At 45.8% G+C, this 14,306-nt stretch overlaps 1 protein-coding gene across 4 annotated transcripts in view; it reads left to right on the top strand.

The window, feature by feature from the left end:
- strn3 (striatin, calmodulin binding protein 3) overlaps positions 1–14,306 on the top strand; it is a 437,029-nt gene that overhangs the window by 225,986 nt on the left and 196,737 nt on the right. For 3 of the 4 annotated variants that reach the window (XM_072488218.1, XM_072488210.1, XM_072488237.1), the window contains one exon: positions 10,530–10,670. The exons of the other annotated variant lie outside the window; for it this stretch is intronic. In XM_072488218.1, the coding sequence (XP_072344319.1) occupies positions 10,530–10,670 (141 nt within the window). The remainder of the gene's footprint in view (positions 1–10,529; positions 10,671–14,306) is intronic. 4 annotated transcript variants of the gene reach the window in all.

Here is a 14,306-nt window from a genome sequence, read left to right as displayed (position 1 = left end):
AGGATGGAGGTGTTGAGCTTGGATAGGGTGCTCTTTCCAAGAGCCGGTGCAGACTCGATGGGCCGAATGGCCTCCTTCTGCACTGTAAATTCTAGCATTCTAGGAACAGTGCCAGAAGACTGGAGGATAGCAAATGTTGTCCCCTTGTTCAAGAAGGGGAGTAGAGACAACCCCGGTAACTATAGACCAGTGAGCCTTACTTCTGTGGGCAAAATCTTTGAAAGGTTTATAAGGGATAGGATGTATAATCATCTCCTTGGGCCAACCATGAGCTAACACCTTGTATCGGGGGTGTTTCAGTAATCATCCAGATACAAAAGTTAAAAGCCAAAAGGGCCAGAAATCACAAAGGAAAACATGGGGACTGACAAGGATTTACAAGAGGTTCTTTTCAGTATTGCCCCACAGTGGAGTTTGGATTGGATGATATCTGTGTGATTCGCTCTGAGGATCCTTGCTATTTTCTACCCTTTTCTTCTGGGATGCCTCTGAGGCTGAGACCTCTGTTGCGTCTCTCATTTTGCTTTTGTTTTTAGCTCTCCTGAGCTACTTGGAGCTGCAGCTCAATTCTGGCCATGTTGAGGCCAGCTGGGTTTCAGTATTTGAGCTGATAATGTGTGGGTCCGCTTTGAATGATGGTTTTAAGGTGGTGTCGTTTTTTCTTCTGGGTGGTTCTGCTTGGTGGAGTGGGTTGTCTGTTGCTGGTTAGGAAAGGAGTCAGCTCTCTAACAGGGCAGCACGGTAGCATTGTGGGTAGCACAATTGTTTCACAGCTCCAGGGTCCCAGGTTCGATTCCGGCTTGGGTCACTGTCTGTGCGGAGTCTGCACATCCTCCCCGTGTGTGCGTGGGTTTCCTCCGGGTGCTGCGGTTTCCTCCCACAGTCCAAAGATGTGCAGGTTAGGTGGATTGGCCATGATAAATTGCCCTTAGTGTCCAAAATTGCCCTTAGTGTTGGGTGGGATTACTGGGTTATGGGGATAGGGTGGAGGTTTGGTAGGGTGCTCTTTCCAAGAGCTGGTGCAGACTCGATGGGCTGAATTGCCTCCTTCTGCACTGTAAATTCTATGATAACCCTCCCTCCCTGGGTGTCCTTTTGAGGGATGCCTTGATGAGTGAGCCAGAGGGGTGTGAGGCTTGGGTTGGTAGGGTTAGTTCATCCTGATTGTGAATAGCACCCCCAGTTAGAACTTTTAGAGAAAAGGGCCCCCTTTTCTCCAGCGCGGGATCCCCCTTCCTTTGACGAGGATCGGAATGATTATCCTTACTCGCGGATTGAGCTTTGTGAGTATCTTGATGCACTTCTTGTCAGTTAAGTGGTCTAATCCCCTTTATGGTCCTGGTATGAGTGCTGTGATGTGTCAGGATTTGGCCTGGGTCCTGAGCTCTTATTATCCAGAGGGCCAGTTCTGGTAACTCTCTGGTTTTTCTCTCTTCTTCTATGGGCATCCCTGGGCACAATTTTCCAAACAGGGAACAAAGTCCCCTAGCAAGCGCATTTAATAATAATCTTTATTATTGTTACAAGTATGATTACATTTACACTGCAATGAAGTTTCTGTGAAAAGCCCCTTTTAGCCGCATGTATACCGGCACTCGCAGTGCCGAGAAACATGTGACTATTTAACGCGACTTGGGGAACGCGAGGCCGAGGCTCCGCTCACCGAAGCCCCCCATTGTAGCGAGAGATCATGGCTTCCTGACCTCCGAAGCACTGCCCAAACTCTCTCTCTCTCTCTCTCTCTCTTCTCCCCCCCCCCTCTTTCCTCCCCCCCCCCCCCCCCCCTTTCCTCCCCTCCCCCCAAGAAACAATCATTCCATCCACCACCAACTCACAGTAGTACCAGTCTGTGCCACCCATCTACAAGATCTACGTTAGGAACTCACCAAAGCTCCTTAGATCGCACCTTGGTAACCCATAAACCACTGCCATCTGAAGAACGAGGGCAACAGATACATGAGAAGTTCCCTCCAAGCCATTCACCACCCTGACTTGGAAATATATTGTCATTACTTCACTGATGCTGGGTCAAAATCCTGGAACTTCTTCCCTAACAGCACCAAGAGTGTACCTATAATCACATGGGCTGCAGTGGCTCAAGAAGGCAGCTCAGCTCTCCAGGGTAATTGGGGATTGACAATGAATCATGTCAAAAAACAAAGAACAAAGAAATGTACAGCACAGAAACAGGCCCTTCGGCCCTCCAAGCCCGTGCCGACCATGCTGCCCGACTAAACTACAGTCTTCTACACTTCCTGGGTCCGTATCCCTCTATTCCCATCCTATTCATGTATTTGTCAAGATGCCCCTTAAACGTCACTATCGTCCCTGCTTCCACCACCTCCTCCGGTAGCGAGTTCCAGGCACCCACTACCCTCTGCGTAAAAAAACTTGCCTCGTACATCTACTCTAAACCTTGCCCCTCTCACCTTAAACCTATGCCCCCTAGTAATTGACCCCTCTCCCCTGGGGAAAAGCCTCTGACTATCCACTCTGTCTATGCCCCTCATAATTTTGTAGACCTCTATCAGGTTTCCCCTCAACCTCCTTCGTTCCAGTGAGAACAAACCGAGTTTATTCAACCGCTCCTCATAGCTAATGCCCTCCATACCAGGCAACATTCTGGTAAATCTCTTCTGCACCCTCTCTAAAGCCTCCGCATCCTTCTGGTAGTGTGGCGACCAGAATTGAACACTATACTCCAAGTGTGGCCTAACTAAGGTTCTATACAACTGCAACATGACTTGCCAATTCTTATACTCAATGCCCCGGCCAATGAAGGCAAGCATGCCGTATGCCTTCTTGACTACCTTCTCCACCTGTGTTGCCCCTTTCAATGACCTGTGGACCTGTACTCCTAGATCTCTTTGACTTTCAATACTCTTGAGGGTTCTACCACTCACTGTATATTCCCTACCTGCATTAGACCTTCCAAAATGCATTACCTCACATTTGTCTGGATTAAACTCCATCTGCCATCTCTCCGCCCAAGTCTCCAAACAATCTAAATCCTGCTGTATCCTCTGACAGTCCTCATCGCTATCCGCAATTCCACCAACCTGTGTCGTCTGCAAACTTACTAATCAGACCAGTTACATTTTCCTCCAAATCATTTATATATACTACAAAGAGCAAAGGTCCCAGCACTGATCCCTGTGGAACACCACTGGTCACAGCCCTCCAATTAGAAAAGCATCCTTCCATTGCTACTCTCTGCCTTCTATGACCTAGCCAGTTCTGTATCCACCTTGCCAGCTCACCCCTGATCCCGTGTAACTTCACCTTTTGTACTAGTCTACCATGAGGGACCTTGTCAAAGGCCTTACTGAAGTCCATATAGACAACATCCACTGCCCTACCTGCATCAATCATCTTTGTGACCTCCTGGAAAAACTCTATCAAGTTAGTGAGACACGACTTCCCCTTCACAAAACCATGCTGCCTCTCACTAATACGTCCATTTGCTTCCAAATGGGAGTAGATCCTGTCTCGAAGAATTCTCTCCAGTAATTTCCCTACCATTGAAGTAAGGCTCACCGGCCTGTAGTTCCCTGGATTATCCTTTTTTTTTAAAAAATAATATTTTATTGAAAATTTTTGGTCAACCAACACATTACATTGTGCATCCTTTACACAACATTGTAACAATACAGATAATAATGACCTTTTTAAATTTAAACAAAAACAACAACAAATAAATAAATATTAAATAACAAAAAATAAAAACTAGCCCTAATTGGCAACTGCCTTGTCTCAGGCCACCCCCCCCCCCCCCAAGTCCTGGGCCGCTGCTGCTGCCTTCTTTGTTCTCCCCTATCTATCTTTCCGCAAGATATTCGACGAACGGTTGCCACCGCCTAGTAAACCCTTGAGCCGACCCCCTTAGGACGAACTTAATCCGCTCTAACTTTATGAACCCCGCCATATCATTTATCCAGGCCTCCACCCCCGGGGGCTTGGCTTCTTTCCACATTAGCAGTATTCTGCGCCGGGCTACTAGGGACGCAAAGGCCAAAACATCGGCCTCTTTCGCCTCCTGCACTCCCGGCTCTTGTGCAACCCCAAATATAGCCAACCCCCAGCTTGGTTCGACCCGGACTCCTACTACTTTCGAAAGCACCTTTGTCACCCCCATCCAAAACCCCTGTAGTGCCGGGCATGACCAAAACATATGGGTATGATTCGCTGGGCTTCTCGAGCACCTCGCACACCTATCCTCCACCCCAAAAAATTTACTGAGCCGTGTTCCAGTCATATGTGCCCTGTGTAATACCTTAAACTGAATCAGGCTTAGCCTGGCGCACGAGGACGACGAGTTTACCCTGTTTAGGGCATCTGCCCACATCCCCTCCTCAATCTCCTCCCCTAGCTCTTCTTCCCATTTCCCTTTTAGTTTGTCCATCATAGTCTCCCCTTCGTCTCTCATTTCCCTATATATATCCGACACCTTACCGTCCCCCACCCATTTCTTTGAGATGACTCTGTCCTGCACCTCTTGTGTCGGGAGCTGCGGGAATTCCCTCACCTGTTGCCTCGCAAAAGCCCTCAATTGCATGTACCTGAATGCATTCCCTTGGGGCAACCCATATTTCTCGGTCAGCGCTCCCAGACTCGCAAACTTCCCATCCACAAATAGATCTTTCAATTGCGTTATACCTGCTCTTTGCCACATTCCATATCCCCCATCCATTCCCCCTGGGGCAAACCTATGGTTGTTTCTTATCGGGGACCCCCCCCAGTGCTCCGGTCTTTCCCCTATGTCGTCTCCACTGTCCCCAAATCTTCAGTGTAGCTACCACCACCGGACTCGTGGTATAGTTCCTTGGTGAGAACGGCAATGGGGCTGTCACCATAGACTGCAGGCTGGTCCCCCTACAGGACGCCCTCTCTAATCTCTTCCACGCCGCTCCTTCCTCCTCTCCCATCCACTTACTCACCATTGAAATATTAGCGGCCCAATAATACTCACTTAGGCTCGGTAGTGCCAGCCCCCCCCCTATCCCTACTACGCTGTAAGAATCCCTTCCTCACTCTCGGAGTCTTCCCGGCCCAAACAAAACCCATGATACTCTTTTCTATCCTTTTGAAAAAAGCCTTCGTGATCACCACCGGGAGACACTGAAACACAAAAAGGAATCTCGGGAGGACCACCATCTTAACCGCCTGCACCCTCCCTGCCATTGACAATGCTACCATATCCCATCTCTTGAAATCTTCCTCCATCTGTTCCACCAACCGCGTCAAATTTAGCCTGTGCAATGTGCCCCAATTCTTAGCTATCTGGATCCCCAGGTAACGAAAGTCTCTTGTTACCTTCCTCAACGGTAGGTCTTCTATTTCTCTACTCTGCACCCCTGGATGCACCACAAACAGCTCACTCGTGCCCTCTTTATCGGCCCGTTAAGCCCCCTCACGTTCCACGTGATCAGCCGAGTTGGGGGGCTTCCCACCCCCCCCCCCCCCCCCTTGCCGGTTAGCCATCATCTTTTTCCAGCTTCTCGCCCAGTTCCCACGCGGCTGTACTTCTCCCAGACGGTGCCCCCCCGCCCATCCTTTCCCGTACCCACTCCCCCCTTTCCCCAGCAGCAGCAACCCAGTAATTTCCCCCCCCCCCCGCTAGACCCCCCGCTAGCGTAATTACTCCCCCCATGTTGCTCCCAGAAGTCAGCAAACTCTGGCTGACCTCGGCTTCCCCCCGTGATCACGGCTCGCCCCGTGCGGCGCCCCCTCCTTCCTGCTTCTCTATTCCCGCCATAATTATCATAGCGCGGGAACCAAGCCCGCGCCTCTCCCTCGGCCCCGCCTCCCATGGCCAACGCCCCATCTCCTCTCCCTCCCCACCTCCCCCCATCACCACCTGTGGGAGAAAGAAAAGTTACCATACCGCAGGATTAATCATACAATCCCTCTTCGCCCCCCCCCCCACTCGTCCCACCACTTTGTCCAAACGTTCATTTTCGTCGTCCAATCATTCCAATTTTTCTTCTACAATAAAAGTCCACGCTTCATCCGCCGTCTCAAAGTAGTGGTGCCTCCCTTGATATGTGACCCACAGTCTTGCCGGTTGCAGCATTCCAAACTTTATCTTTTTTTTGTGAAGTACCGCTTTGGCCCGATTAAAGCTCGCCCTCCTTCTCGCCACCTCCGCACTCCAATCTTGATAGACGCGGATCACCGCGTTCTCCCATTTACTACACCGAGTTTTCTTCGCCCATCTAAGGACCATTTCTCTATCCTTAAAACGGAGAAATCTCACCACTATGGCTCTGGGAGCTTCTCCTGCTCTCGATCCTCGCACCATAACTCGGTATGCTCCCTCCACCTCCAACGGACCCGTCGGGGCCTCCACTCCCATTAACGAGTGCAGCATCGTGCTCACATATGCCCCGATGTCCGCCCCCTCCACACCTTCAGGAAGGCCAAGAATCCTCAAGTTGTTCCTCCTTGCGTTATTTTCCAGTGCCTCCAACCTCTCCACAGATCGTTTCTGGTGTGCCTCCTGTATCTCCGACTTCACCACCAGGCCCTGTGTGTCGTTTTCATTCTCTGCTGCTTTCGCCTTCACGACCCGAAGCTCCTGCTCCTGGGTCTTTTGTTCCTCTTTCAGCCCTTCAATCGCCTGTAATATCGGGGCCAACAACTCTTTCTTCATTTCCTTTTTTATCTCCTCCACGCAGCGTTTCAAAAACTCTTGTTGTTCAGGGCCCCATATGAAACTGCCACCTTCCGACGCCATCTTGGTTTCTGCTTGCCTTCCTTGCCGTTGTTCCAAAGGATCCGCTGCAATCCGGCCACTTTCCTCTCCTTTTTCCATCCGTGTCCAGGGGGAACACCCTTCTGGTTTACCGCACGGTGTTTTCAGCCGTTAAAATTGCCGTTGGGGCTCCTATCAAGAGCCCAAAAGTCCGTTTCACAGGGAGCTGCCGAAACGTGCGACTCAGCTGGTCATCGCCGCACCCGGAAGTTCCCCCTGGATTATCCTTGCTACCCTTCTTAAACAGAGGAACAACATTGGCTATTCTCCAGTCCTCCGGGACATCACCTGAAGACAGTGAGGATCCAAAGATTTCTGTCAAGGCCTCAGCAATTTCCCCTCCAGCCTCCTTCAGTATTCTGGGGTAGATCCCATCAGGCCCTGGGGACTTATCTACCTTAATATTTTTTAAGACACCCAACACCTCGTCATAGCCAGCAAGGCCCACATCTATTGAATGAAAAAAATAAAAAAAAAAATCTCCTATTGAAGCTAGCTATGGGTGAGATCATGTCTGACATCAAGACCACAATCAAAGATCTCGACGTAAGGAGTTCATTATTTTTGTAAGATGATCCATGATGGTGATTAAACCAGTGTATACTTTTTAAAAATTCAGTGCACCCATATGTCACAAACAAGTGATATTCTAACAAAAATATATCTTAAATTTTTGATGAATTCTTGCATTGCAACAGAATGTATATTTGTAATTTTTTACCATGTGAACATTAATTTATGGCAACAGCTGAATTAGGAGTCGCTTCATTGAAGAACAGTATCTAATAAGAAATAGTTAAGGATTTTTAATCTCTGTGTTTTAGCCTTAGACTGTATGTGGACATTTAGTATTAAACCATAAGACACAGGAGCAGGTGGTTGAATTTACGGGTTAATGATTGAACATGTATGTCCAAGAATTGTATTTTGAATGTTCCTGTGGTTCAACTAAGTAACTTGCCAAGCCCAATAAATAACCTCACAACATTATATATTTGAGCAATGGATTTTGTTACAAATATTAAGCTGTAGACATATTCTCAATATCATAGATTATCATAGAATTTACAGTGCAGAAGGAGGCCATTCGGCCCATCGAGTCTGCACCGGCTCTTGGAAAGAGCACCCTACCCAAGGTCAACACCTCCACCCTATCCCCATAACCCAGTAATCCCACCCAACGCTAAGGGCAATTTTGGACACTAAGGGCAATTTATCATGGCCAATCCACCTAACCTGCACATCTTTGGACTGTGGGAGGAAACCGCAGCACCCGGAGGAAACCCACTCACACTGGGAGGATGTGCAGATTCTGCACAGACAGTAACCCAAGCTGGAATCGAACCTGGGACCCTGGAGCTGTGAAGCAATTGTACTACCACAATGTTACCGTGCTGCCCCTGAAGTCAAAGACTCAAAAGCTGTTTAATGGAATTACATCTTATTCACTTCATACAATGATCTCCATGTTGGAATTTGAGAAATTTTTCAGTAGCGATAGTTTCATTTTCTAATCTTGCTGATCTGTTGAGGATGCTGACTCTTGCTCCAGTGGTTTTACTGGCACCTGAAACCATCTGATACTTTGTTCAAATAACTCTGATCTTTGTGTGGGTACAAGATACTGAGTTCAGCAGAATACTTTTGTGGGAGAGGGATGCTTCACAGCTGACCCTGAATTGGTTCACATTTGACGTGCACATATATACTTTCTATGAGGAGTCACAGGAGGTGAAACACAAGCTGAATTTCCACCTTTCTTCTTCACTCATCACCTGATAGCCCAATGACAGAAACATCAGTTGTAACATCCCAACTGCAGTCCAGCTGAGATCACTTGACCTGGACAAGATCATTGGTTGAATGTGGTAATTTCCGATCCTTTCTGGTTCTATACTGCTATTGAAGAACAATTAATTTAGATTGACATGTATTTCTTTTGTGAAATTTGTTATTTTGTACTTTTTGCCTATATCTGCATTGGTTTCAATGGCAGGACAAAACAGTGCAGACTGCAATTTCTGTGATTGACACTCGTGATTGGATGATAAGTGGTCTGGGTAAATTACTTTTACATGCGACTCACTTAGAGAGAGATTTTGCTTCCTGTGACACACAGATTGGCAATTCTTCCTTTGTAAGTTGCAAATGATATTGGTATGCAACTTCTTAAGCATTTCATTAGGCAGCAAACACTTGTACGCATATGATAACAGAGAACCGGACTATCATATGTGAGTACAATTTTGTACACTTGGGAGTACATGTCCAGTTTTCCAAGTGAAGACAAGAAGTTGCGGAAAACTTGGATGAGTGTAGAGCTGTATGTCCATGTGAGAGTTCACATGCTTTTGAGAGGCTGTGTCCGTGAAAAATAAATGATGTGGACTATATATGTCTTCCATCCCTTAAATGAGCAGCTGTTGGTTTCTACAGGATGAAGCACATGCTGCCATGTAAGCAGGACGACTAAACTTAATTCATCCTTTTTTTGCCTTTCCTGGAATGTCTTTCCTCATAAACCATGTTCCGTGTCCCTTTGGGCAATATCTTGCTCTTTGTCAGTTGCCAACCTGTTGCACTCCAGAGGTGAGGCTCGAAGCAGAAAGCAAACTGAACATTGAAGTACTGTTACTTGCCATGCACATGTATGCATTTATTTACTCTATTACCATTGGACTTTCCACTGGCCATTTCTAAATAAGAAAATCCTTGGCACTTAAATCCATTCCTCTGTTTTGGTGAATGAACTCCTTCAGTCTATGTTTGGGTCTCGCTCCTCAGTTTCATATTCCTTAACAGACTTTCTTGGAGTGTGAGGACTCCACTTGGATACGCCAGATGGCCCCAGGAGTGATTTGAATCAAGAGAACTTCCACAGCCAGTACCTGCAAAGGCCTTTGGTGCACAAATTCCTCTAGCCTATGAAGATACCTATGGTGGAAACTAATTCTATGAATGGACAGTTAAGACTTTACACCCAAACTCTGTACCATTAGGTGGTGTGATACATACCTGACAACATAGAAGACCCTCCACAGAGGATTGTAATTACTGTGGTGAGTAATTGCTATCTGAGAAATTTAAACTAGCATTAATAGTTCCTCATTTAAAAACTTATCTGAAGTTTATGTTTTGCTTTGATGAAATATCTTAGATGGATACATGAGGTATAGCCAATAAGGAGGAAAGCAATGAATAACATTTTCCTCACATATTTGCTCCTCATACTTGTGCCCCAATTTGACTTTGCTTTTAACTGAAACACCGAACAACTGAAGTAAGAACACAAGAGTGGAAGATGATCATAAAAACAACCTTTTGACAGACGTATTTAAAGTGCTAGTTTGTTGCACCCCTAGTATAAACATCTTTATCTTTGTTTTGTCCTCCATTCATGTTGCTCAAATGGACTGTTCCTTCATTTAGTTTTTTTCTCTTTGCCTCATCTGTGAAATCCTCTGAATAGATAATTGAATCAGGAAGATATTGGCTTTTGTTTTTTAATTTTGGTAGCTATTTAAAGTTGCATGCAGTAGGTTATAATCCATTTAGAAAAAAATAGTTTTAATGATAGCACAGAGTATGAATACATGTGAATGTTGATTCATGTATAAAATATTATTCAGGGCGGTTTGATTTCTAAACAGTTATAATAAATATATATTTTAGTTGATTGCCAGAGCAAATAAATTATGTAATAATAGAACCTATTTCAAGCTAACAAGAATGCTGGATAAGTGACTGAACAGTTACTGATGGCTTTCATTTACAGGGGTAAATAGGTCAAAACTTCAGGATATGATTGCAGATCTCCGAGATGATGAGCTGCCTCACATGTCATCTGGAACCATGATTCAGTCTAGGCCAACCTCTGCTAGACTGGCTGATCATGACAACTCAAGAACAGAAGAAGGTATAATTAAAATTGTTACTGTATCTTTAAAAACAAAAGAAGCTGGAAATGCTCAGTAGGCCTGCAGCATCTGTAGAGAGACGCACAAAGTTCATATTTCAGGTGAGTGATCTTTCATCAGAACTGGATAAAGTTAACCGAGTAACACGTTTTAAACAAATACAGAAGCAGGGAAAAGGGAAAGTGAAGTAAGCAAAAGGGAAGGTCTGTGATTATCCCAAAATGGGACTAGGTCCCCACGCCGGGGTAAAAATGCTGGAGTTTTACTCTAGAGATTCCTGGAAAAACGTATAGCTAATTTAATGCCTGCAAGGGGCTAGCAGGGACCCGGAGTAATTCACGCAGCTTTAGCTGCTGATATGGGCCCCCGCACATCCGGTTTTGAGTCCGCGCATGCGCACGGCGGCGGCCTCCAGCGGCTGCGCCGAGCTCCATGGCAGACTCTGATCGCGGAGGCAGGCATAACAATTAGATTTCCCCCCCCCCCCCCCCGATCATCTAACCATGCGTATTTAACCCCCGGCCGTCTATTAGGTTTCCCCCCCTCGGGAGTCTGATCCCCCCCGCCCCCTACCAGGGCGGGCGCAGACCGAGTCCGCAGCCGCCACACCAGCATCCCGACCGGCAATACCAGGTTAGTTCCACGCCGTCGGGAACTCCGCTGGTCGGGAGCGGAGGATTGCTGGGCTGACCTCTGTCAATAGGTCCCCAGGCACGCGCCGTACTCCGCGATCACGCCGATTCTTGGGTCCCGGAGAATCACCGGACGGGCGCCCGCCTGATTTCGGCGTGAAATTGGGTACTCCGCCCCCACGCCGAACACCATTTCGGCACGGGCTGCGGAGACTCCAGCCCCAAGGATATTAAATGAAAAGAAACAAAGATCTAACGGACATGTCAATGGAAATGGTAGAATTATTACCAGCAGGTGCTGACTGGAAGTGTAGTGGTACTGGTTATGATCAGAAATTGTTGAACCCCTATGTGCTGAGTACAGAATGCTAAATAAAAAGACGAGACACTGTTCCATAATCTTCATCAGAACTCTGGAAGGGGCAAAGGAATTGAGAGATCAGAGTAGGAGTGAGACAGAAAATTAAAATGACAGGTGCCTAGAGATTTGGAATCATGCTCGCAGATTAAAGAGGTGTTCCCCAAAATGTCTTGTGTTTGATCTTCCCAAACTAGAAGAGACCGCTTTGTAGGCAATGAATGCTGTATATTTGATTGAAAAAGTACAAGCAATTCTCTGCTTCATTTGAAAGGAACATTTTCATGAAATATTGGAACGGGTAGCACAAGTGGCTAGCACTGTGGCTTCACAGCGCCAGGGTCCCAGGTTCAATTCCCCACTGGGTCACTGTCTGTGCGGAGTCTGCACGTTCTCTCCGTGTCTGTGTGGGTTTCCTCCGGGTGTGCTGGTTTCCTCCCACAGCCCAAAGACGTGCAGGTTAGGTGGATTGGCCATGCTAAATTGCCCTTCATGTCCAAAAGGTTAGGAGGGGTTATTGGGTTACGGGGATAGGGTGGAAGTGAGGGCTTAAGTGGGTTGGTGCAGACTCGATGGGCCAAATGGCCCCTTTCTGCACTGTATGTTCTATGTATTATGTACTATTCTTATCCAGTCGCAGTAGGACCCCTTCTGTCACCTCTTTCTTTTCGGTACTCATTCGGTACATTGATGACTATATAAGTTTCTTGCTATCAACCTGAACTGAAAAATGTCATCAACTTAGCTTCCAATTTCAGCCCCTCCCTTGGCTTTACACCATCCATCTTTAACCCTTTCCATCTCTGGACTAATAGCCATGATAAGTCTCTGGACTCTGCGTTGAGTTTAACAATTGAAGATCATAGCCACCACCCCCATTTATTTCAGGCAGAAGCTGTGGGTAGTGATTTTGCTATTCCAATTTGCATCTCTTCCACATCCATCATTTGTTTCTTTACTTGTCCCATTATCATCTGTTCTGTCATTTAATTTCTCCTGCCTTCCACTTTATCAAACATTTTTTCTCTTTCTCCCCCTATTCCATATCCATGTATTTGCTTAAACGCTGCTACATCTCTCATTTTTTTTCCAGTTCTGATGAAAGATCATCCACCTGAAACGTTAACTTTATTTCTCTCTCCACAGATGCTGCCTGACTTACTGGGTATTTGCAGCATTTTCTTTTCATTTCAGATTTCTAGCATCTGTGATATTTTGCTTTTGTATCTGTAGGTCATGTTGGTATCTTCCCATCCTAACATATCTATTAGCAGCCATATCTACTGGTGTGAGAATGTACAAAATGGAAAGGTATCACCACTTAGTTTAAATTACTAGACAAATGGATCTATGGTATTGTGAAATTAAACTGTTGATAAATATTGATGTTTCTACCTAAATGATCACAATTGTAATAAATACTTGAATCCTAAAGATTTTGTCATGCAATGATAAAGTTTTCTCATTTCATCTTTTTCTCATGTGGAGTAGAATCCATGTATCTCTCTATGATGTAGGAGGTTCGATCCTGGAATAGATCTCTGTGATGATGTTGGAAAGGAATTTTAGTGTGAATTGCTATAAACTGATTATTTTTTATGTTTTCATAGAAATTTATTATTGTGACTGCCCTGTTAACTGCTTTTTTTATAGCATGCATTTGCACCTTTATGCATTGCAAATTCTAGTATTTCCAACAAGGGGAAATGGTGGCATGGTGATAATGTCACTGGATGAGTAATCCAGTAGCACAGGTTAATGTTCCGGGGACATGGGTTTTTATCCCACCAGGGCAGCTGATGGAATATAAATTCAATGAATAAAATCTAGAATTGTAAGATAATCTCAGTAATAGTCACCATGAAACTATCATTGATTTCTGTAAAAACCCATATGGTTCACTAATTTTTTATTTTTTATAAATAGGTAACCCAATTATTTTTTTCCACTTCAGGGGCAATTTAGCGTGGCCATTCCACCTAACCTGCACATATTTGGGTTGTGGTGGTGAGACCCATGCAGACATGGGGAGAATGTGCAAACTCCACACAGACAGTGACCTGAGGCCGGGATCGAACCCGGGTCCTCAGCGCCATAGGCAGCAGTGCTAGCCACTGCACCACCGTGCCACCCTATAGTTCACTAATGTTCTTTCATTAAATTCCCTAAAATAAAGGGAGACTTTAAGGAAAAGTATCTTCCATCCTTACCTGGTCTGACCTACCTGTGATTCCAGACTCTCAGCAATGTGGTTGACTCTTAACTACCCTCTGAAATGGTCTAACAAGTCACCCAGTTTAAGGGTAATTAGGATTGGGCAGCAAATGCTGGTTTTGCCAGAAACCCCTCATCCCATAAAAGAATAAGAGAACACAAATTGCTGGAAAGTACCCATATGAAGGTTGGCAGCAAACCGTGATGTTATTCCTTCAATAAATACTTTCCAGCACTGATATACCATCTCACGAAGGATGGTAACATCAGTGAGATACTGAAGAGCATCTGTAGCATTGTTCTCAAGTAAAAGAGAAAAGGTGAGATGGGCTGGGGTGCCAGGAAAATGCATTCCCAATTAATAGGTCTTCACTTGTTTATTTTCTGCAAACACTTGGGAACATCCGGAAGTTCCCCTCCAAGCCATTTAC

The sequence above is a fragment of the Scyliorhinus torazame genome, chromosome 2 (genome assembly GCF_047496885.1).
Source record: "Scyliorhinus torazame isolate Kashiwa2021f chromosome 2, sScyTor2.1, whole genome shotgun sequence".
Taxonomy (NCBI): Eukaryota; Metazoa; Chordata; class Chondrichthyes; order Carcharhiniformes; family Scyliorhinidae; genus Scyliorhinus; species Scyliorhinus torazame.
This window is presented reverse-complemented; position numbering and strand designations above follow the sequence as displayed.